Source organism: Mandrillus leucophaeus, unplaced genomic scaffold, assembly GCF_000951045.1.
Source record: "Mandrillus leucophaeus isolate KB7577 unplaced genomic scaffold, Mleu.le_1.0 Scaffold974, whole genome shotgun sequence".
NCBI lineage: Eukaryota > Metazoa > Chordata > Mammalia > Primates > Cercopithecidae > Mandrillus > Mandrillus leucophaeus.
In genome coordinates, this window is record NW_012110630.1 from 130230 (window position 1) to 155939 (window position 25710).

Here is a 25710-nt window from a genome sequence, read left to right on the forward strand (position 1 = left end):
CCCCTCCCCACCCCGTGGATGCTGTTGCTGTTTGATGAATGGCTTGGGCTGGCAATTCGTATTTCCCTCTCCAAAGTGGTAGTGGTTGAGTTGAGAGCAGGGGTGATGAAATTTAACAAAGCATTTTTAGAAGAGAGCAATGTGCATGTTGTATGCAGTCATTGGAAAGTCATGCTTTGCACTAGGTATCCTTTTAAAGCCCCCAATCCTGCCTCCCCTGAAGCCGCTCTCTATCTCTCCTGCTAGTCAGCTACTAGTGGTTGTGAATATAACAATACAAACTTTGTCCTGCTGGAGGTGTAAAGACTAAAGAGAGAAAAAAGGATATCAGTGGGAGGTGTAGTGGAAGAAGCTTTTTTAAAAATGACAGATGTGGTGAAGACAGTACAAGCGTCCTGATCATGGAGGAGCCTCTAGCTGAGTAGGTGGAGATTTCTGATCAGATCTGGTTAAAGGCATTGCTGGAGTATCTCCAGATATGAGCAGTTGAACATGCACAATCTGAGACTTGTGCGAAGATTTCCCAAGAGAAAGAGGGAGCCACCAGGAGAGAATTCTGAAAGTATATCTCTGTTTCCCATGCCCCCACCAGCGTGCACGCGCGCGCGCGCACACACACACACTCTCACACTCACATGCTTTCTCTTTCTCTCTTGAAGCTACTCCAGCAGCGAGTCAGGAAAAGAAAGGAGGAAAATGAATCTAGATGTTTCATTCATTTCAAGTAAGAAGACAAAGCCGGAAGAGGGATGATTGGTTTTAGGTTCCTCTTTCAAATCCTGTGTTACTTGGATTGAGCTCTCTGGGTTTGCTAAAGTTGCTTAAATGGGAGGTTAGGCGGGTGTGAAAGCAGGAGGAAGGAAGGGAAAACTAGCTCCATCTTTGGGGCCTTCTGAGTGAGAAGGTGGGGGAGGACCCACTTATTTCATCAAGAAGCAAGATGTGTGCTCTTTAATGGTTTTCATTTTACAAATTCTGCCTGCTTGAAGAATTCCATTGGGATCTCACAGCTCTTTAGCGAAGATTTCTCACACCTACTATAAAAGAAACCCTGATTTTGTCCCCTTAAAATGGTTGTCTTTTTTTTAAAAAATGGAGTGATTAATTCCTAGAAAAACAACAGCAACAAAAAGGACTGAACAGCAGAGATAAACCATTATTTATTGTTGAGCTGTATAGGGCTACAAAGGATGTAAGAGTGTCATGACAATCAGACTTAATTTACTCCGTCTTGAAAGCTTAACAGGGCTGAAAGAGGAGAGTAATGAACTAAAATAATATGACGGCTGTATTTTCTTTGTATCTATCTACCTATCTACTTTATTATTATTATTATATAATGGTTTCTACTGTAACGTTTCAGATTAAGAATTAGCCCTTTTGTTGGCCAGGGGAAGAAAAGAGCTTCGGAGTAACAGTGCTTTGACTCCCAGTAAAATTACAAAAGGAAGGTGCGATATAGTCAGTAACACCTATAGGACTATTTGCAGGACTTATGTTAATTGCTCCATTAAGCTTTCTATGTTTTAAAAAAATAAAATATATTCCAAGAGAACTTCGGCATTTGTTAAAAAGCTATGTTTAACGTGCTTTTGCCAGGCAAAAATAGACTTTTATTTACTTGCAAAATAAACACATGATTCCTTTCCTCTTAGTATTCAATCTATTTCTTTGACAAAATAAATGATGAGAAAAGCTCTGCAAATCCAAGGAAGTTGCAATTCCCCTTTAAAAAGCAAGCCATGGATCTGGTTGCCTCAAAGTAAGTGCATTTTGGGACATTAATGTCTGTTTTTTTTTATGTTGCAATTCAGTGAGAAAAGTTCTTTCTTTGTGATGCCTTTAGGTACAGGGAGGATAGTATATAGGTAAGAAGGAGACTGCCCTAAAAACATGGAAATAAACAAAATTCAAACTGAAATATAAATTAAATCTGGAAAAGAAATGCAGCCTCTAAAAGAGGCTATTAAACCACACATGTTGCATGTTTTATATTTTTGTAGTATGTGTGTATGTTGCTTTCAAGTAAACATTAAATTGTCACTTTATATTTGCTTAGAATTTAGGAATCAGTGTGCTATTATCTCTACTCTTTCTGGTCCCTTTCTTTGTTTTTGCCCCCAAGGATAAACGTGTTTTGCTAAAATATTATCCAAATATCACTCATACTTGTAGTTAAATCCTTCATCATAACCTCCCATACCTCATAGACCCCTCATCATAACCCCTACCAAATGGCCTCCCATCTGACCAAATTCTACTACTCCCTCTTGTGGCAAACATTCTCCCTGACTTTCTCAGGGTTCCTGAATCCTATCTGACATCACTTATGGCTCCTTTAGCTGTCTATCACTTTGACTCTAATTCTCGGTAGTAACGGCGGCTAACAAAACCAGTCGATTTCTGTACTAGCTGTTACCACTTTTCTTTTTAAATGATGGTATTTCTGTTCCCTAGAGAGATAGCTGAGATTTAGTGGAGATAAATATCAGGTGTTTTCTGACCCATTGGGATGGACTAGATTCTGAGAATGTGAGCTTTCAACGTCTGCCTTTGAGATTTGGATTTGGATTCAGGACTAGTACAGTGGGGCCTAATTAAGTACGGTGGAATTACTTTCAGTTTTCTTTCTTCATCTTCCAAAACCTCTTTTTCTTTCTCTGTCTCTCTCTCACCGGCCTCCCCACTCTGTCACCCTCCATCCCCAGCCCTCCATGCACACATATACATTACAAAATACATTTTACATAATATATATTTTGAAGACCTAATCAATGATTAGGTTCTCAGTAGTACGTATTAATCAAACAGTCCATTTTCTGATGTATTTTTCCAGTGTATTGACTTAACTTATAAGACAGTTGCTCGTAGTCCTTGCTGCCTCAAGTGATTTTTGTAGGTTCTCTTTGCAGAGACTATATTGAATAGTAGGTGTTTAAATTTACATTTGAGATTGTCCTTTGATCTGCCCAGCCAAGAGTGTAGACAGTAACAAGACAAAAGTTTAAATGAATCACATTTCCCCCTTATCTGAAACTTTCTAGTGAATTTCAGTAGAAGGAGGGGAACATGTGGAAGAGGAAAAACTCTGGCAGCTGAAGCAAGAAAATGCTTTTGTGATCAAGGGCAAGTGCATTGCAGGCAGCAGTCTATACAGTGATTTGAGGGTGGGCAAGACATTCCCAGGTTCAAAGCATTTATTTCTTGGGCAAAATAGGATCTGAAACTTTCACAATTAGAACCATTCATTTGAATAAAGGAATTCTATCTAGTAGACCCTAATAAAATGAAATACCATCCGAGAAGGAGCTACCATTAATTCTCACAAATCATTAGCATATGTTCATTTTTTTTTTTTTTTTTTTTTAACTTGGATTGGTTTATCAGGTCAGCTGGCAGACAAAGTCCTGAGGGCCTGGAACACAGGAAAATACAGAGAATGTGAAAGAGGTTTAAAACTAGGTTGCTGCCCAGTTAGTGCACTCAGGGCCGTTTTGGTAGGGAAGTTTGGGGGATGTGAGTGCCCAGAAATGGGGATGCTGATGGAGGGATAGAGAGTAGCCAGACAAAGGCAAAGATAAACTCTCCAAATTTGGCTTCTAGAGCAACAAGGGTAATAACAATTTGATGCTTTCTTGAAGATTTAGCCATTTAAGTCCTCTGGGGAATGGGCAAAATATTTTCCCTAGAGTGAAATTACATCCTTAAAATCTTGAATAGATTCGACTGTATCATTTTGCAGTATGGATTAATGCCCGTAACCTAGAAAATGCTAATGTGACACCAATTCAAATAAATGGTTTCTTGCACATGTAACAGATCTAGGAAACTAGATGTGAATATTAAAGATCATCTTAATTTTTTAAAAAAGACAAAGAATAATTACTTTGATGTCATTGCATGGGAAGTGAGAATAATAATTTCCTAGTTGGATCCAGTGTGAGAGGAAGTCAAACAAGGTAGTGATCCAGCAATTTTCTTCAACCAAACCGTGATGTTTATGGAGCACTCAGTGTATACAAGGCCCTGTGCTTGGCTTTTCAAAGAATGCAGATGATGAAGAAAAGTTAGTGACATTTGTTGAGTGCTTCTTACGTGCCAGGGACTAGTCTGAATGCTTTACACACGTTTTCTCACTGGATGCTTATGAGTATCCTGCAGGGTAAGGAAGCATCGTTATTCTGACTTAAGGATGAAGACTGTGGTTCAGTGAAATAACTTTGGCCAAGGCCTAACAAGCAATGGTTAATAAGGAAAGCTCTCCAAAAGCCATGCTATACACTGTTCTCTGTTCCCAGGAATGTCATGGTCTAGAACACGTATACTGAAGTACAAGGCTGAGCAAGAAAGATCACTCCACTGCAACTGAGCAAAGTGCTGAAGGAGTTGAAAGGAAGAAGAGAACATTGGACATGGCTTCACGGAGGAGGAGGCATTTTAATATATTCAGAAAGAGTGAAAAGGATTTTGAAAACAAATAAGGCCTAGCCACTTTTGAAACATGTCAAAGAGCCCCAGCTTATTTATGACAAGGCAGCCATGGAGAAATGTTAGGGCAGTTTCTAGACTCTTTCATTCTGTTCTGTGTCCCAGTCAGGACCATGCCACAGAAACAGGATCTGAAACAAATAATAACATAAACTATTGCACAAATGCATTTTACGCTTGAAACCAAAATGTAGGATGAACTTCCAGCATGGCCTTGGAGAAGAGACGCTGTACCAGTCAGAGGTGAGGCAAGGGATAGACCACTTGCTCACTGGTTCCTTTATTAAAGGTGATGATTCTGTTTCCTCTACTAGGGTAGGTGGTTTTAATTTATCTGTTTAGCACCGAATGGTTATGCTGGTGCTTTTACACTTGAGCTTCTGGAACTTGTCTAGCTTCCAATTTCTTCAGATTTCCCTTAAAGCTCAGGACCCAGGGCCACCCTTTGGTTCTCTGCTGTGCTCGATGAATAGCATCCCATCCTGGCAGCAGGTTGAGAGAATCAGACAACTTACTCTACACCCAAGCTTTAACTTCCTCTGTGGGCTGTGTTAGAGCCCCAACTGTGGGTGGCATCAGACAGTTTGGAGAGGTGCCCATCAAATGTCTCTCAGAAGTTTCAAGTCACTCATCCAAAATGCTCTTTCAAATGTTGGGGGATGTGGGCCCTCCAAAGCTGAAATTTGTGAGTCGGTGTTGGGCACAGTCAATGCTTCTTTCCCCCTGACTCCTCCCTGTCTGCCTTTCTTCCCCTGGACATGCAGCTAGCTGTCAGAAGTTTTTTTTTAAGAGCTCTTTATCGGTCCTTCTGTTGCTTCATACCATGGCTGGCACTGGAAGAGACATCTGACATCACCTAGTTTTGCTTTGTGTTAATTTTTATATTTTACAAGTAAGCAAATGGAGGCCATATAAAATTAAATGATTTGATAAGACTGAAATAAGAGCCAGTAGAATCCAGTTCTTTGACTCTGAAATCATTTCAGCCAAGTCACCTCTTTTTTCTTTCCCTGTGTAGAAAGCCTCCAGAAATTTGCCTATGTTTTCTGGGCCTCAGGAATTCCTAGATGTCTAACAAGGATTCTTCAGGGTGGAAAGGAAACTATGACTTTTCATCTAGTTTGAGAATACTGACTAACAAAATAAACCACCCTAAGGTCCTCAGACTAAAGGTCTCTGAGGTCAGCAGACATATTCATGATAGTTATAGCATTTGCTTGAATTCAAAAGGTGGTGTATTTGACATTGTGCTAGTTACTTAGACTTCTCTGTGTTTACTTTCTTCATCTATTATACTTCATCTATTAAATGGGAATAAAAAGGTTAAAAAGGCTTGTGATTTGTGTGAGGAGTAATAAAGTAATATTAGTAAAATATTTGGAACAGTTTCTGATACCTGAGTGTTCAGTAACGGTTAGCTCATTACTGAAGATATAAATGGTGAGAGAGGGCCTTGTTCCTGCCTGTGTGCACCCATGTGAATACACTGATTGGTGTGGTGAAGGGGTTGCCACAGGAAGGTAAAGGAAGATTAGTACACACATAATGATATATGCCAAAGATCAGAGAGCTGATTTTTTAAATGGCCAGATAGTCAATATTTCTGGCTTTGTGAACTATAGGATCTGTCATAATTTATCAACTCTGCTGTTGTAGCAAGAAAGCAATCAAAATATATAAATGAATGGGCACGACTGTGTTCCATAAAATGTTATTTATGAGCACTAATTTGAATATCACATAATTTTCACATGAAATATTCTTTTTTTTATTTTCCAGTAATTTTAAATGGTAAAACATTTTAATTTTGTGGGCCCTTCGAGAACAGGTAGCAGGTTAAATTTGTCCCATTAACCATAGTTTGCCAACTCTTGACACACACAGTATAGATTATGAGAGACACAAATGCAACATTCATAGGCTTGGGGAATCCTAGCAATTGGTGTTGGTGTAGTGTGAAGAGAAATGGCCTAGAAATTCACAGAATTTGTTCTGGAGCCTAGCTCCATCACTTCTGAGATATGTAGCTTTGAAATGTCTCTTTCAGTTAACAGTGTTTTGTAGAGATGGGGGTCTTGCTCTGTTGCCCAGGCTGGTCTTGAACTCCTGGGCTCAAGCAATCCTGCTTCAGCCTCCCAAAGTGCTAGGATTATAGTCATGAGCTACTGTACCTGGCCTAGATGACGTTTAAGGACCTTCCTGGCAATCAAAGTAGTTTTATAAGGGAAATTTGACATTCGAGATGGGTCATGGAGGACAACCATAAAAACATTAGAAAGGATGATGTGGTACATATTTGGGTAATTTTCATTTAGTAGCTCAGCTGACTACTAGCTGATACATTGACTAACAGTAGACCTGCACAGATGGACAGGTGTTATAGATGACCTTGAATGCCACAGTGTAGGATTTGAATATCATAGCTGCAGATTGTTAGCAGAATTTCCCAGTTTTACAGATGATACTGAGAGAGGGAAAATGACTTCTCTAAGGATATATGACTGGTCAGTAGAGCTGAGACCAGCACTCATTTCTTTTAGTCCCTAGACCAGTGAACCTTCCATCTACCACACTGACCCTATAAGTGTAGTAGAATGCAATTAAATGCGGTTGCATGACTCTGACCTCATAGAGAAAAAGTCTTGGATAAATTATAGAAGCTACTTTTTGTCTCTTCCAAACGTGATCTCATACCCCAGCATATCTAAGAAGGTAGGTCTGTGAATAATCCTGTTACAGAGAAGGGTAATTACAAAAGTGTCCACCTAAGACCTTACAATTCAACAACCTTTTGGCTGGTTTCCTGCAGAGTGTCTTTTAAATCTCAGCTTGGATGTTATTTTTCAGCTGAACCTTCTCTAATACTCTGACAGGTAAAATCCTCTGTTACTTAGTTTTACAGAGTCACGTTTTTACTTCCATAGCATTTATTTGAGTTAATAATTATGGATTTCTTTTTTTAAGTTCTGGGATACATGTGGAATGTGTGGGTTTGTTACATAGGTATAGATGTGCCATGGTGGTATGCTGCACCTATCAACCTGTCATCTAGGTTTTAAGCTCTGCATGCATTAGGTATTTGTCCTAATGTTCTCCCTCCTCTTCACCCCCCAACCCCTCAAAAGGCCCCAGTGTGTGTTGTTCCCCTTCGTGTGTTCATGTGTTCTCATTGTTCAGCTACTTATGAGTGAGAACGTGTGGTGTTTGCTTTTCTGTTCCTGTGTTAGTTTGCTGAGGATAATGGCTTCCAGCTTCATTCATATCCCTGCCAAGGACATGATCTCACTGTCCTTTATGGCTGCATAGTATTCTATGCTATATATATATACCACATTTTCTTTATCCAGTTTATCATTGATGGGCATTTAGGTTGGTTCCAAGTCTTTGCTATTGTAAATATTGCTGCAGTACACATATGCATACAAGTGTCTTTATAGTAGAATGATTTCTGTTCCTTTGGGTGTATACCCAGTAATGGGGTTGCTGGGTCAAATGGTACTTCTGGTTCTAGATCCTTGATGAATCGCCACACTGTCTTCCACAATGGTTGAACTAATTTATAATCTGATCAATAGTATAAAAATGTTCCTGTTTCTCCACAGCCTCACCAGCATCTATTGTTTCCTGACTTTTTAATAATTGCCATTCTTACTGGTGTGAGATGGTATCTCATTGTGGTTTCAATTTGCATTTCTCTAATGATCAGTGATGATGAGCTTTTTTTCATGTTTGTTGGCTGCATAAATGACTTCTTTTGAGAAGTGTGTGTTCATATCCTTTGTCCACTTTTTGATGGCTTTTTTTTTTTTTTTTGGTAAATTTAAGTTCCTTATAGATTCCAGATATTAGGCCTTTGTCAGAGTGTGTAGATTGCAAAACGTTTCTCCCATTCTGTAGGTTGCCTATTCACTCTGACGCTAGTTTCTTTTGGTATGCAGAAGCTCTTTGGTTTAATTACATCCCATTTGTCAATTTTGGCTTTTGTTGCAATTGCTTTTGGTGATGTAGTCATGAAGTCTTTGCCCATACCCATGTCCTGAATGGTATTGCCTAGGTTTTCTTCTAGGGTTTTTATGGTTTTTAGTTTTACATTTAAGTCTTTAGTCCATCTTGAGTTAATTTTTATATAAGGTGTAGGGAAGGGGTCCAGTTTCAGTTTTCTGCATATGGCTAGCCAGTTTTCCCAGCACCATTTATTAAGTAGGGAATCCTTTCCCCATTGCTGGTTTTTGTCAGGTTTGTAGAAGATCAGATGGTTGTAGATGTGTAGTGTTATTTATGAGGTCTCTGTTCTGTCTTATTGGTCTATATGTCTGGTTGGGTACCAGTATCGTACTGTTTTGGTTACTGTAGTCTTGTAGTAGTATAGTTTGAAGTCAGGTAGCGTGATGCCCCCAGCTTTGTTCTTTTTGCTTAGGATTGTTTTGGCTATACAGGCTCTTTTTTTGTTCTATATGAAACTTAAAGTAGTTTTTTTCCCTAATTATGTGAAGAAAGTCCATGGTAGTTTGATGGGAATAGCATTGGATCTATAAATTGCTTTCACAATATTGATTCTTCCTATCCATGGACATGGAATGTTTTTCCATTTGTTTCCTCCCTTATTTCCTTGAGCAGTGGTTTGTAATTCTCCTTGAAGAGGTCCCTCACGTCCCTTGTAAGCTATATTCCCAGGTATTTTATTCTTTTTGTAGCAATTGTGAATGGAAGATCATTCATGATTTGGCTTTCTGCTTTTCTATTGTTGGTGCATAGGAATGCTTAGGATATTTGCATATTGATTTTGTTTCCTGAGACTTTGCTGAAGTTCCTTATCAGCTTAAGGAGTTTTTGGACTGAGACACTGGGGTTTTCTAAATATAGAATTATGTCATCTGAAAACAGAGACAATCTGACTTCCTCTTTTCCTGTTTGAATACCCTTTGTTTTTTTTCTCTTGCCTGATTGCCCTGGCCATAACTTCCAATACAATGTTGAACAGCAGTGGTGAGAGAGGGCATCCTTGTCTTGTGCCAGTTTTCAAAGGGAATGCTTCCAGCTTTTGCCCATTCAGTATGATATTGGCTATTGGTTTGCCATAAATAGCTCTTATTATTTTGAGATATGTCCCATCAATACCTAGTTTATTGAGAGTTTTTAACATGAAGGGATGTTGAATTTTATCAAATGCCTTTTCTGAGTCTATTGAGATAATGTGTTTTTTGTCATTCGTTCTGTTTATGTGATGGATATAATAATGGATTTTGGGTAGTAATTTAAATGAACAGCTGTCTTTTCAGCTAGATAATAAGTTCCAATAGGAGAGAGATTATGTCTATCTCATGATTCTAGCCCCAGTACCTCGCACTTTGCTAGATACATGAAAGACATTTGATATTTTTTAATGAATGAATGTTCTCTCATTAATCATTGATATTGATGAAAATAATTGTTACATTAGCAAAGGCTTCATAGATAGAAGTTATCTTCACTTGCTAATTAAATTATTAAATAGCATTTCTTCCTCCAGTGGCTTTTTTCTCTACCTTTTATAATGACTCCTTTCATGACCACCTTCGTGATAGATAAATTCACATCTATTATAATCCTCATCTATCACCAAAAGACAATAATTTAGCAGTGTCAGTATAGTTACTAACATTAAAACCATACCACTTAAGCCAATTTTAATAATTCTTCAAACACAGGTATATAAAATTGGTTTAAAGAACATATTCACCAGATGCCCTATCTAGTAGAGAAAAACTGTCTATTTCTCTACCAGATTTCCATAAGAGTGTTGTGTTTTCCCATGTCACCAACACTCCCTTTAGTCCTCTAAATAATAAGATTTGACTAGTTTCTTTCTAAGATGACTTTCATTTTTAAAGTGTATTGTAATATGTAATATACAATATACAATATTGTAATACATAAATATACACTTGGTGTTAGAACTTTGTCACTGATATTGTCAGGAACTTTAGAAAACTGTAGCATACAATACTGATGGAGAGTCACCCTTATGTGAGCACCCATCAACTTGACTTTTTAAAATATGTTTCTTTTTACTTCCTACTTCCACTCTTTTCAAGAATAGCTTATTCTTTCAAGGACTGTAATTTGAAACTATGCAGGAAAATGTAAGACTTACAAGCCTCAAGTTGATAGGATTTTCTCTTCTGAAATGCTATCTACTTGAAGATGAATCCTAATGACTCAGGGAAAAAGCTGATGAAATTCACCAGCCTCTGCTCACACAACCAGCATTTACCTTGTTTAAAAAACAAAACAAAACAAGATTAAAAAAGAAAAAAGTCTTGCTGGACTGACTGTCATTCAACTTGAAATTGGATTCTATATTAAACATCCCCAGTTCCAAGAGGCAGACTAGAAAGAAGAAAGAGTGACCACAGAGATTCATTCTTGAGATGAAATGAAGATAGAGAGTAGGGGCTGCCCTCTAAAGAACCTATAATTTAAAGAGCACAGCTTTCCTTACCACCAGTACTTCATTTTGGGGTTCATGTTTCTGCATGTTTTCTACATCTACGTAGGGCTTGGGTATAGAAACTGAATAGGTCTCTGAAGATAGATGTCCGTTTATCCTGAGTCTTTGTCACCTGCTGATGTAGTAGCCTAGCAATCCTTGCTTGTTTCTTAGAGAAGGCAAAACACCTGCAGCAACATCATCATGAAGTAGGAACTTCATATTTTCATATTACCTCCAGTGCTTTAATCTCCTCTCTTGGGACCCCTCTTATCTCCTATTAAGATCCATCCTCCTCTGCCCTCTAGTCCCCCACCTCCTGGAAACATATTCACTAAGGAGCTTCATATTTTTATCCTGCCTGGATACCCAGTCTGCGAAAAGGAAAGCACAGCTGACATATTACTTAACATCAACATCTTACTGATACTAGAACAAACACTATTTTCTGATTTTCAGGCTCGCACTTCCAGTCTGTTTGTTAAACAAGCCCCATGCCCTGTGTGCCGTTTCTATGCTTCTACTCAGTTCTGCTCTATACTTCTCAAAGGGTGATGCAAGACCACCTACATCACAATCACCTGGGATTGTTGTTAAACTTCAAATTTGGAGGTTCTTCAACTGTATCTGATAATAGGGCCCAGTTAACTGCATTTTAATTAGTTTCCCAGGTGATACTTAGGTGAACTGAAGTTGGAGAATCATTGCTCTATGCCTTTGTCCATATCATTTCTTCCTTTGAGAATGTCCTCTCACATTCTCTAGACATTGTCATCCTTCCCATCCCTTCCTTTTATGGAATTTTGCCCATTCTTCCTAGTATTAATGGTCACTGGAGTAACTGTCACTTGGAGACTATAAATTTAGTTAAGTACAGGGACCATTTGTCAATCATATTTGCAGTCCCTGTAGTGTCTGTTATGGTGCTTTGCACATAGAAGCTACTCTGTAGAGGCTTGATGGATAAATGAAGGGTTCACTCCCTCCAGAAGTAGAAACATAGGAAGGGCTCACTATATATATGGATTTTTAAGATTAAATGTCAACAGGCTATTGGGGAAATATTTTTAGGTAGAAAATATTTTTTGATGACCTAGATGTAAAAGCATGCATATGACCTCATTCTGTTTCAGTGTGTAAGGTCAAACATCAAAGGAAAGGCTGCTCTTTCTCTTCAGCGTTAGTGGTGAACAACTATTATGTAAAAGAATTACCATTGTCTATCAGGAGGCTTCTGAAAGATTTACAGAGTACAAGGGAGATGCTCCAAGGCCCTGCCTCTGGGAGCTCATTATAATTGAAATCTCTAGGTTGTAGGACCATAGTCTGAGCAGTCTGAGGTTTCTAGAATGCTGGGCTTATTAACTCAAGACCCAAGGTACATTAAACTGGGGACTACGTAGTCCACTTGAGTGATCAGTGTCACTGTTCAAATGCCAGGAAGATCTCTTCTCTTCAGTGAATCTCTAGTAATGGAAGGGGTCCTGTTTTCCACAGAAGGGACTCACTCCTTGACTCTGGCAATGCCCCACTAGAATACAAGCTCCTTTGCAGATATGTTTTATTTATTTTTGAAACACAATGTCTGGCACATGTGAGTGGCTAAGAAAAACTTGGCAGATAAAACCATAAACGAATGTGTTGTTTTTGCATTTCTTTGGATTACTTATCGGCTTAAATTTAAGATGTTAAAAAAAAATTGACCTCCAAATTTTTGAGCCGCAATGAAATTTTTTGTTTAAAAAAAAAAATACTGAATTATTGTTATCAGAGCAAAGTGTTAACCTACTTGTTATAGCAAAATTCTGTATCTTTCTCCCTGGCTCCCATTCATTATCCATTCCCCTCTTTTATTTTAGTTTTGCTTGCTTACTGTTAGGGATTCTTTCTCCATTTGCTTTTCTCCTGACCAAATGGAAAAACCCTGAGTTTACTACATGAGTTTGGAGTGATTTCAGACCTCTGTCTTCAGCTGATGATCCTCCACATGGATCATCTTTCCCTTGCTATGTGATGAATAGAAGTGCTTACAAAACTTACTTGGGGAGTGGAGAGGCATCAGACAGGAGTGGAAAACATGTGAGGCTCCTTGATGAGATAATGCAACCTACACACATTTATTCAGGTGGGAAGAAGGGGCAGCATGGAGGTTAAGTACCTAAATCTTGAGCTCTTTGTCCCCAGAAAACATTGTTACCTTATTGTCATGAAAACAGAAAGTTTCTGCCATTTTGGAAATTGTTATTCTTAATGCAAAATGCCTGAATTAAAATTCTACTTCTGTCACTTAAGTCTAGATGACTCTAGCCAGATTACTTTCATGAACCATTTATTTTTCTCATTTGTAAAATGGGAATGATAATATCTCCTTGTAGTATCGTCAGAAGAGTTAGGGACAGTGAATACAAAGTAATTAGCACAGTACCTAGGACAAGTAGATGCTCAGTCCATGATTTCAGTCATTATTGCCATCAGTGCCCTGAGTAGAGCCGTTAAACCCTGTTCTGTGACTCTGGCGTAATGAATTGGAGGACAAACCTTGCTAACTTCACATGGAGCCCAAGATTATCAGAGCATCTTCCTTCTGAATTCTCTTTTATTTATTTTCTATCCAAAGACTCTTCTCCAGCTTTCTTCTTTCCACCCATATTTCCATGTTAGCATGCAGATTAATATTTAATAAATGCTTGGTGTTCTTTCCGTTCTGTAGGGCCTCTACAATGAAGGTGATTTTTGTTGTGCTTCAATACGTGTCTTTTAATTGTATTGGAAGGATGAGAAGATTTACTTCCTTGAGTATGTCCAAAGTGTTAGGGCCCTCTTAACAGAGCAAATAAAATAAGCAAACCAGGGCTGATGTTGGAAGACACACACCCAGGTTGTGGGGGAAATGTCAGGGCCTCTCTTTATGCTGGAGATCAGTCTTTCCAGCCCAAGAGTCTTTGTTCATGAGTCTGAATTATGTGTTTCTTCTCTTTCTAACACTGACATTGATCTACAATCTGATTTTGAACTCTGCTTATGTTAGGGTGCAACCATTTCACATAGACATTTTTAACTGCAAATGCTTAGGCCCATTTCCCAGATTCTGATTTACCACTGGAGATTTGGTGAGTCAGTACATGACCTTATGAGCAGTACTTTACTCATTTAATAAGCGGATGTTGTGCATCTTCTGTGTGCCAGGCTGTGCTCTAGGAACTGGGAATACATCCATGAAAAAAAGAAACGAAAATCCCTGCCCTTAGAGAGTTGCATCTTTTGAAGAGAGAAAGACAATAAATAGAACCATTGAATAAACTATAAAACATGTAAAAAGTAATAAGAGCTGTCCAGGCGCAGTGGTTCATGCCTGTAATCCCAGCACTTAGGGAGGCTGAGGCGGGCAGATTCCCTAAGGTCAAGAGTTCAAGACCAGCCTGGCCAACATGGTGAAACCCTGTCTCTACTAAAAATACAAAAAAAAAAAAAAAACCAAGTGTGGTTGGCAGGCACCTGTAATCCCAGCTACTTGGGAGGCTGAGGCAGAAGAATTGCTTGAATCTGGAAGGCAGAGGTTTGAGCCGAGTTCACACCACTGCATTCTAGCCTGGGTGACAAGAGCAAGACTCTGTCTCAAAAACAAACAAAAAAAAGTCATAAGTGATACCTAGAAAAATAAAGTAGAGGAAAGGGCCAACGGTGCATCTCATGAGTTTTCAACAACTTCATTATTTTGTATTCTAAGCCTGTCTTTCCTTTTGTGACCACGTTGCCTACCCTCGCCCTAGTTTCTTCCTTTCCTGAACAATTTCAGCAGGTATTTTCAGACATAAGGCAGGGACCTGACTTCTGTTTTGTGAGTTTAAGAAAAAGGCTGGAGCCTATGATGTGACCGCTCATAGCCCATCCCCTTTAGGACCTGTCCCAATGTATTAAACAGCAGACAGGAAAGTCTCTCTTTGGAGGGGAAAAATAGGTATTAGCAGAGAGTCTCTGTGTAAATGAGGTTTTTGTTTTTGTTTTTGTTTTTTCCTGAAGTCTGGCCACGGTCTGATAGCCTGAGGCTGGAGCCAGGGCAGTAATTTTCACTTTAGATGGGATGGTCAGATGAGAAAAGCCTTCATCCTCTGGCATCATCTCTTTGTCTAGAAGCATTTGGAAGTGCTTGCGTTGGTAGTGGATAAGGATTTATGGTTGCTTTAATGTTGCCTTAGAAACAGATTAATTGCTTACCTTTGAGGCTTTAAGTCAGCAAGAATTACATAGAAGGGAATTCCAAGTTCTGATGAAGGCCATCAAGGAGTTCCTTGGAATAACCCCAGCTGCCAATCAAGAGGATGCCATTACACTGACTGTCCAATATATTGGACTGGTAGGAATGCCAGTATATGCCTTTGCTCTGAGTCAAGTCTTCCTTGGTAGCCAAAACTGGCTATAGCTTCCAGCAGGGAGTGGTCACTGCTGCCAACCACTCTTCAGGCCTCTTTGCTCCAAAAGCTCTCCCTCATCCTTTACAAAAGCAGTTTGCTAATGATCTATCTCTTGCAGATGTGGGTTTCTATTCCTTGTAGCTGTGACCTCTTCCTCCAACACAACTGGCTGGACTACTCACAGCTGGATATCTTTTTACCATCCTTTGTCAGTGCCATTTGGGTCTGTAATCTGTAGGTGATGGGTTGTGTTTTGTTTTAAAATAAACAGTGATCAGAAGATAAATTGGGTATTCCTGATACTATGCTGAAGTATTATTTGGATGATGTAGTGGATATTCCTAAGTTAGTACTGCTCATAGTTGTACGAGTTGATCTGAATCCACCATAAAAATCAGCCTATACTTTGTATTGGTAAATTAAGGCAGAATATAAGAAAGCCAGGCAACAAATCAACGTATCCACAGTCTCTATTCTTATCTTTCTGCTTAATTTATATGGAAATGTATATTTGAGGGAAAATGGGAGAATTAAGTAGAACTACTTTGAATCTGATGATAGAGGAAAGACCCTGAAAGAAAGGAGACAAAAGGACGAAGAAGGAACTTGCATTTAGATAACACCTATTCCACATCTTCATGGGCATTTGGATTTGGTATTAATTTAATACAAAAAGAAATTCAACTCCAGAGAGTTCTTTCCAGATGCTTCATTGCCAATAAGCTACATCAGTGCATTGTATCCACTGTTCACAAATTATAATGCTCCCCTCTTTTTAATATAATTGTAATGTTTTTAGTTAACACCAGAAGCCCCCTTTCTTTTTCTCTGATAATGATGATGGATTTTTACTGATCTGTCTACCTTTAGACATCTGGTGACCTTTTGGCTAAGAACATATTGTGGGATGTGGACTAGGGAAGGGATAAAGGGCAGGGCTTTTCCTTGGCTGGCCTAGGAGATTGCCCTGACAGTGCATGCAGGAAGAGGTTGCCAGGCAATTGCTAAAAGACCAGATTGAAGGGCAGCTGTCTCTAGGAGCGTGCTAGCCCTCATGTTACATCACCGTTATTGATGCTTGTCTGTTTGAGTCTAATCCATAAGATAAAAGCCAGGCTATTGGAAACCTTCCACAAGACTTTTGCTAACTAGGCCCTCCTGATTCTGCTTGGAAGCCAAGAGGCTTTCCAATGGGCTAGTCCAAGCCAACCCCAATAGTTCTCAAGGATTACTTCACACACTATCAGGGATGATGTAATGGAGCAGTTAATTATATCAGTCTTGGAAAAAGACCAGCGGTTGAGTCTTAGTTGAGGGTTTTACTGTCCGTATGACATTCAGCAAGTACTTAACCTATCTAAGCCTCAGTTATCCAGCCTCCAAATGGGCTAATAATACCCTCTATTTAGGATTATTGTTAGGGTACTGTGCATTGCACAACTCCAGGGGTGCTGTTCTCATGGACTGTAATGGAAATAGCAACACTAGGAATTTTGTAACATAGCAGTGCTGGCTAATGTAAATATTAAATATAATTGATATGTATAGAGATAATTTAGCATGGTGTCCATGACTGTTTAAGAATGGAATCTAGTATTCTCTCAGGAAATTGGTTATAATTTGGTGTTCAGCTCTTTTGAAACTTGCTTCTAAGAAGGAAAAAGCAAAATAGTTTTGGATACAGAATAATCTGCGAAGACTTAGATATAAGAAATTGTTACATTGTTCAGGGAATGGGAATAATTTCCATATTCTGGAGCTCAGATGCCAGATTATAAAAGGTCTTAGAAAGCCTGTTAAGGGTTTTGAGCTTTGTCCTCAGGGAAGCAGGAAACCAATGAAGAGTTTTAAGGGAAGTGAAGAGTGTCAGATCTGCACTTTAGGAATTTCATTTTGGCTGAAATGTGAAGAATGGAATGATGCGATTTGGCAGTCATTTGAAGGGAGTGGTTAATTATATCAGTCTTGGAGACAGACACAAGTTTGAATCTCTCTTCAGTGTTTATGTTCAGTACTACTATTTATTACAAATATTTCACCTTTCTGATTCTTTCAGGTCCCCAAGACATTTTAAATTGCATATCTTCCAAAAGGATCACTACAGAGGTTTCTTTCACCATTTTAAATGTTAGATATCTTCTATATCATTCTGTATACCTGCCAAGTATTGGGATCACTTCTAAATTAGATTTTATAGAGTAGGCCAAAGCTGGTCTCCTTGTGTCCACCCTTGTCCCTTTAGTCTATTCTGCACTGAACCAGCAGAGAGATCCTTCTAAAAGAAAAATCAAATCATATCACCCTCTGATTAGAAACTCCCAGTGATTCTCATCTTCTACCTCATCAAAGCTCATGCCTTATGGCAACTCAGTGTTCCATGATCCATTCCCACTCCTGAGCCCTGCCCCCTTGGTGCATTGCCCTCTTGCTACATTGGTTTTCTGTGTTTCTAGACTGTGCCAAGCATGGTTCCCATTAGGACATTTGCACTTGCTAGGAATTCTGTTCCTACAGATATCCACAAGACTTGATCTTTCGTGTCCTTTAGGACTTTGCTCAAGTGTTACCTTATCAGAGAGGCCTTCCTTAACCATCTAGTATGAAATCATGCATGCCATGTGTATTCACACACACTCTCTCACACACACACATTCACTCCTTGTCCTCTTTATATTGCTCTGCACATACATGTACCATAGGACTTTTTAACCTTCTGATACTTATATTTGTTTGTTTCCTCCACCATTAGATTATAAGCTCTGTGAGAACACAGACTTTGTTTTATCACTGGTGAATTCTCAGGATCTAGAAGAGAGCCTAGCAAGTCTTTCTAGAATACATATTAAGCATGCATAAATATTTGTGGATGAAATGGATCCACAAGGGAGTTGGAACTAGATTTTCCACCATTCTTGCAGGATGGTTGAATTTCACCTTGTTTCAAGCAGAAATCTCAAAACCTTTCAAAGACTGAACGAGCAGACATACTGACCATGAACTTTTGCATATTTCGAGAATGTGCTGCCTCTATTTTTCAGCCTTTTACTTAGTTTCAAATTCTGCTATAACCCTCCTCTGGTTGTCTTTAGTATGGGAAAAATGTCAAAGAAACTTATCTCTCGGTAGTGGTGAGCTATAAAGGGCTTTAGGCTATGGGGGGATCTCTGAGGGTCTGCCAGAATGTCCTAGGCAGGGGTGTTCTCCTGGGCCCTGGTGCAGTTTGCAGAATAAGCCATCAGGAGCAAACATGAGCCAGAGAGTGTAGGCGAACGTAGGGTGGCTCTCAGCCAGCCTGAAGCTATGAAAGCCTCTAATCCAGCTCCTCTTTTAACTTTTTCCAGGACATTAAGGGTATGTTCTGACTCAGGGCTTCTTCCTATTGCTGCTTTATCTGATGTCATAACTGGTCCCTCCTGCAAGGCCTGGGAGACAGTTACCCTGACTTGGAGCAGACCTTCCTCTACTTCAGTTTCCGCTCACCTCCCTTCCAGGTTCTGGAAGCAGAGGGGACGTAAGGTCTGAGTAGAGTTTTGCTTGAGCTGGTAGGTGAACTTAAGGCCATGGTGGCTGAGTCCACCACTATGCCTACCAAGCTTTGTGTGCCGCTCACTGACTCTGTTACCATGGCCCTCCTTGCCTACAGCCCTTCATCATGTGTATATTTTGTGGTCACTGTTGTCATGCCACATGAGCTAATTTAAGTGGAATTATTGGTCCTGCATTTTTTGGTCACTTTGAACCCTCGACAGAACTAATATGTATTTTAGAATGACCATGGAAAATATGACCGACACCGAGAAGGAACATTTTAAGGTTGGTGACGCTGATTCCATAGCCTGCCAGGCTCTTACCCACAAGTAGGCCTTGGCCTGGTTATCTCCCTTTCCAGCCTGCAGAAAAACAGGCTCTGTACACAGATGTGAAGAGCTGTGCTTGAAGAACCAGATGCCCAGCTACTAATGTATCAGCAGACCTGGGCTGGCTGAAAATTAGAAAGAAATGTGCTCTCATCAAAACATGCTTTTAAAAACTGTACTTAATGTGTGGAAATACTGCGTTACAGCAGAATTTTTTTCTCCTCAAGAACAAATGCCATTGAGCTTTGATTTCAGGCAAGCTTGAAGTTTTCTGTTTCCAAGTAAGTGTGGAGCAATAGGACATGATTTCATGAAATACAGTGTAAGATGCTCTCTGATTTTCAAAGCATCAATTATAATAAGGTGCTTTTGGCATTGAAACCGTTTTTGGAAGAAGATGTACTAACACAAATTTAGAAGAAAATCTGCTTTAGTAAAAAGGAGGAAATTATTTGATGCTTTAAAAGTCCTGTGTTTTTTGGCTATTAGCAAGCATAAACGTGTGTTTAATAAGGCAAGGCTATATAAATTGAACTTTTCCTTTCCAATGAGTCAATTGTATATCTTACTCAGTGAATGGGTACTCCATGTAGTAAATTCACAGAAAGATTGAATTGTAAACTTTACAAAGGATTGCTTACTCACTGATGGAGTCTTAGAACGCAATCATTCACCATAGATTTTGTGATGGTCAAATATAAACAAATTTTGGTAAGAGTAATAAAAATAATTAGTAATACTTTGGATGCAGCTCTAATGACATGACTTTTTTTCCGCCCTCTCCCCCATCTTGTTTTTACCAGTAGGTTCTGACAGTTGGAAGTGTCGTGTACAACATGCGGCGATTAAGTCTTTCACCCACCTTTTCAATGGGATTTCATCTGTTAGTTATTGTGGCTCTCTTATTTTCCCATGTGGACTACGTAATTGCTGAGACAGAAATGGAAGGAGAAGGAAATGAAACTGGTGAATGTACTGGCTCATATTACTGTAAGAAAGGGGTGATTTTGCCCATTTGGGAACCCCAAGACCCTTCTTTTGGGGACAAAATTGCTAGAGCTACTGTGTATTTTGTGGCCATGGTCTACATGTTTCTTGGAGTCTCTATCATAGCTGATCGGTTCATGTCCTCTATAGAAGTCATCACATCTCAAGAAAAAGAAATAACCATAAAGAAACCCAATGGAGAGACCACCAAGACAACTGTGAGGATCTGGAATGAGACAGTTTCTAACCTGACCTTGATGGCCCTGGGATCTTCTGCTCCTGAGATTCTCCTTTCAGTAATTGAAGTGTGTGGCCATAACTTCACTGCAGGAGACCTCGGTCCTAGCACCATCGTGGGAAGTGCTGCATTCAACATGTTCATCATTATTGCACTCTGTGTTTACGTGGTCCCTGACGGAGAGACAAGGAAGATTAAGCATTTGCGTGTGTTCTTTGTGACGGCAGCCTGGAGCATCTTTGCCTACACCTGGCTTTACATTATTTTGTCTGTCATCTCTCCTGGCGTTGTGGAGGTCTGGGAAGGTTTGCTTACTTTCTTCTTCTTTCCCATCTGTGTTGTGTTCGCTTGGGTAGCGGATAGGAGACTTCTGTTTTACAAGTATGTCTACAAGAGGTATCGAGCTGGCAAGCAGAGGGGGATGATTATTGAACATGAAGGAGACAGGCCATCTTCCAAGACTGAAATTGAAATGGATGGGAAAGTGGTCAATTCTCATGTTGAAAATTTCTTAGATGGTGCTCTGGTTCTGGAGGTGGATGAGAGGGACCAAGATGATGAAGAAGCTAGGCGAGAAATGGCTAGGATTCTGAAGGAACTTAAGCAGAAGCATCCAGAGAAAGAAATAGAGCAATTAATAGAATTAGCTAACTACCAAGTCCTAAGTCAGCAGCAAAAAAGTAGAGCATTTTATCGCATTCAAGCTACTCGCCTGATGACTGGAGCTGGCAACATTTTAAAGAGACATGCAGCTGACCAAGCAAGGAAGGCTGTCAGCATGCACGAGGTCAACACTGAAGTGACTGAAAATGACCCCGTTAGTAAGATCTTCTTTGAACAAGGGACATATCAGTGTCTGGAGAACTGTGGTACTGTGGCCCTTACCATTATCCGCAGAGGTGGCGATTTGACCAACACTGTGTTTGTTGACTTCAGAACAGAGGATGGCACAGCAAACGCTGGGTCTGATTATGAATTTACTGAAGGAACTGTGGTGTTTAAGCCTGGTGAGACCCAGAAGGAAATCAGAGTGGGTATCATAGATGATGATATATTTGAGGAGGATGAAAATTTCCTTGTGCATCTCAGCAATGTCAAAGTATCTTCTGAAGCTTCAGAAGATGGCATACTGGAAGCCAATCATGTTTCTACACTTGCTTGCCTCGGATCTCCCTCCACGGCCACTGTAACTATTTTTGATGATGACCACGCAGGCATTTTTACTTTTGAGGAACCTGTGACTCATGTGAGTGAGAGCATTGGCATCATGGAGGTGAAAGTATTGAGAACATCTGGAGCTCGAGGAAATGTTATCGTTCCATATAAAACCATCGAAGGGACTGCCAGAGGTGGAGGGGAGGATTTTGAGGACACTTGTGGAGAGCTCGAATTCCAGAATGATGAAATTGTGTAAGTTCTATATTATATATATGTGTGTGTGTGTGTGTGTTTCAGTGTGTTTATGAATGTGAGTCTGTGCATCATTTTTTAAATAGCATACAAGGAATGGAATAGCTTTTATACAAGATCTCTTTCAAAATATCAGTCTTTGCTTGGGTGCCAGTTGTCAATATGCTCTACACATAGAGATCTTAAATTTATTTACATCAGAATTATATTTTTACTTTTATACTTTTACACATTTTAAGTACATTGTGACTATGATAAAATGAGTAATGGGACACGATTTATCAGATAACTTAGGCTGAAAAATTTGTCTTCTATTTTGAATTACATGGTATATGCTCAGAAAAGGAATATTTAAAACATCACAATAGGTCTCTAACTTCATTTCTGAGTACAGATTGAGAAAACCCAAAAAGGAAACACCTCTGAAAAGAATTTCCTGGCTACCAGGGCTGACTGAGAATATTTTTATGGCTTTTATGTGACATTGTGTTTTGTGACAATATAAGTTAATGTTTCTGCTTAAATGCCAATGCTAAATTATGACTTCATAACCAATCCTGCTTCTTCAGTGTTATGCCAATATGGGAAAGTCCATCCAGCCCTTTTGTAGTTCCAGTCTGGTTTTATTTTACATCCTTATTAAACAAACTCTCTACCCTGCTGATACAGTGATAGAGAAATAAGGTTCTGTCCATGTGTCTAGTTGTCAGGGAGCAGGTCAGAGAAAAGAAGGAACAATTTATTCTTCCTCTTGGTACTTTACAGTGGCACTGTGCTCATGTAGTAATATGAAGTACCCAGTTGTTAAGTGATTCTTCCACTGAGAGTTGATATTTAGAGGGCTGTTCCCCTTTGCCTAGGAAAGTGTGTTGCACTCAACTCACCAAAAGCAAACCAAAAAATTTGACTCTATGAACAATTTCTGGGAGGAAGGGAGAGAGGGAGACTGGCAGGGAGGCTGCCTATAATATCTGCAGTACAACAGAAGACATTGAAATGAATGATTATGTTGGTTGAAGCACTGGACATTTAGAAATTTCAGGGAAGAAAAATAAATATATAAATATACTTCTAATATAGTTAACTCTTATGATAATGGCATATGATATGCCAAATGGTGAATGCATGCTCTTTAAATATGAAATTTCTCCTACTGAAAGTGAGAGAAAACAAACCAAAAAGGGAGGGGATGGGCAGAGAGAACAGATTTTCCTGAAAGAGCCTTTCAGTGTCCTTACATCTCTTTGTTGTTACACTATAGTGATAAGTAATGTCGAGTACCGTATCACAATGAAATCAAGCAAAACAGGGATTCTAATATCCATCTTCTGATGTGTGTAGGGAGCATAGTGTTTTTGTTTTGATTAATATCTATTTTGTGTTAATTATAATGTTGTTAGTGTTCCACTTATTGAGATGTGTTTTGTTGGGATACTTATTTTACTGAAAGATAGTGATCTAGTAGCAAATTAATATCCTTCATATGCAAGAAAGAATTTTTTCAATGGTCTTGCATTGGAAAGTTCACGTATGCTCAGGTTAACACAAATGAACTTTATGCCTTTGCTAGGAATTCGTTCCCTATTGATTTTATTTTCCCTAACAATTATGTTTTCTCATCATTTCAATTATTGAACCCTTCTGTAGTATATAGTACTTGTAATCCATGTAAAAGTGTATTGCATATTGCTAAAGGTATATTTCATGTTGCTAAATGAACTCATAAGGGTAACCCTTAAAACACCTTAAATCTGTGTTTTGTTTTGTTTGTTTGACTAAGCATATTTTCTTTTGAAAATTTAATCTTACCTTTTCTTAAGAATAAGGACTCTATGCTGGTTTATTTGAAAAGCAGCGTTTCCCTATTTATTCTGCTGTTCAGGACTTTTACCAAACCATAAATAACCTTCTTTTGGGTGGTACAATGCAGAAGAAAAAGGAAAAGGATTTTTAAAGAGGATTGACATTGATTTGATAGAATAACTTATTCTGCCAAGCTCCATTTAAAAAACATTCATCTTATGCAATTAAATTGATTTTATTCTTGCTAAGGAAGGAATATTGCCAAATTCCATTTTTAGAAATTTAGATTTCCTGTGAAAATTGGTAAACATTGGTGGAGTTGGTGAAAATTGGCTAATAATTCATGCCATCTCTGTATATTTGTTCTTAGGAGTATTCAAGATCAATCGCAAGTTTCTTGCTCTATAAAATTGTTACTATACTTCATTTGCTCAACTGAAATGTGAAATTTTAGAAATGGCAAAGCATTTAATTTATAAGTGGAATGAAATTACAGACCTACTTTTTTATATATTTTTAATTTTGAAGAGATTTCATCTTGACTTCGTAGAGTTTTTTTACTGATAAGCTTTGTAGATGCTAAATAGGCCTATTAATTGTACAAATTTGTTTGGCTGGAACTTAACCTTAAATTAAGCACCAGGATTCAAACACAAGCTTTCTAGAAAAACGTATTATCAAAGATATTTTGATTCCATGTCTTTGCTATTGGGAATAGTGCTGCAATAAACATACAAGTGCATGTGTCTTTATAATAAGAATGATTTATATTTATATTCCTTTGGGTATATACCCAGTAATGTGATTGCTGGGTCAAATGGAGTTGTGGTGCCCTGTTAGCAGCTTAGAAAACATTATTTTTTAATGGATCATTTTTCCTTTGGCAGTCGTCTTATGTCCATACAGTCAGATCCAAGTGAAAGAGTTTGTCATCGTGCAATGGAGCCAGGCTATGGAGACTAAACCCAACTTATCTTGAAGAATGAATTCATATCTCATCAAATTACATAGTTAATCTTGAAAGATGTCCTCCTTCAAAACCTACAGTACTTAAAGAAGGCTGATGGCACCACTAAGCTTTATTAAGTACTTTGAAAAAAAATTTTGTTAGTTTAAAGTTGTGCACAAAGCCAGACTTTATGATTCTTTCCAGAGCACCATAAAGAGATTCCTGGAAAAGCCTAAATTTAAAGGCTAATTTTAAGAAGTCCCTAACCAAGGTAGAAATAAGTTCCAAATTGATCAAGGATGGAAAATAAGAGGCAGTATAGCGTTACTGATTGTTCGATTCCAAAAACAAGATAGATTCCTAATCTTTGATCTTGTTTTTAGTGTAGAAGTCATCATTTAAATTTATAATATAAAAATGTCTATACATATTTATTCATATTTTCACATAAATGAGTTGAATTATTTCAGCTTGATAAGTGATAAGTGATGCTTGTAATTTCTAATAAAATATATTCTCAGCAAAACATTTTAAAATTACAAAGCAAAATCCCATTAAATAGATATAATTAACAGCTAGCACATGCTTTTTTATAAACTCAGTCAATGACACATACTAAACCAATGACAACCAATTTTGACTTACAACAGGGAATTCTGTCTAATGTTAACAGCTAATAAAAAATAAATGAAGAATATGCTAATTTGATTTGTGGTTTGGTAGGTAATATCCACAAATTTGAAGTGCTGTTAATGATTGTTCTTTAATGGTTCTAGTTTAATGGTAATAAGTATTACAAAATATTGTTTGGTATTTCAAGTCTAACATTAGCTTAACTGTTTTGGAAAAATGTTAAGGCTAATTAACTAATGTAGATACAAATCAAATTTAATTACTTAGTTATAGTCCAGTGATAATATTATTTTTGGAAGACGATTCAAAAGATTTTGAGCATTTAGTATTATATATTTAAAATACAGAGTTGAAAAATCAGAGTATGTAAATTAGAATATTTACCTAATATACTCCTTAGAATATCAGTTTAGCAGAGGTTCCTAGTCATAGTATAATATATTAAACAACAGGCCTACCCAAAC

At 38.4% G+C, this 25710-nt stretch overlaps 1 protein-coding gene across 2 annotated transcripts in view; it reads left to right on the forward strand.

The window, feature by feature from the left end:
- Positions 1–25710, forward strand: part of SLC8A1 (solute carrier family 8 (sodium/calcium exchanger), member 1) — a 342375-nt gene that overhangs the window by 1133 nt on the left and 315532 nt on the right. Inside the window, exons 2-3 of one of the 2 annotated variants that reach the window (XM_011970795.1) lie at positions 4299–4533; positions 20030–21861. In XM_011970795.1, the coding sequence (XP_011826185.1) occupies positions 20063–21861 (1799 nt within the window). In that variant the 5' untranslated portion in view covers positions 4299–4533; positions 20030–20062. The remainder of the gene's footprint in view (positions 1–4298; positions 4534–20029; positions 21862–25710) is intronic. The other variant, XM_011970797.1, reaches the window with a different exon arrangement.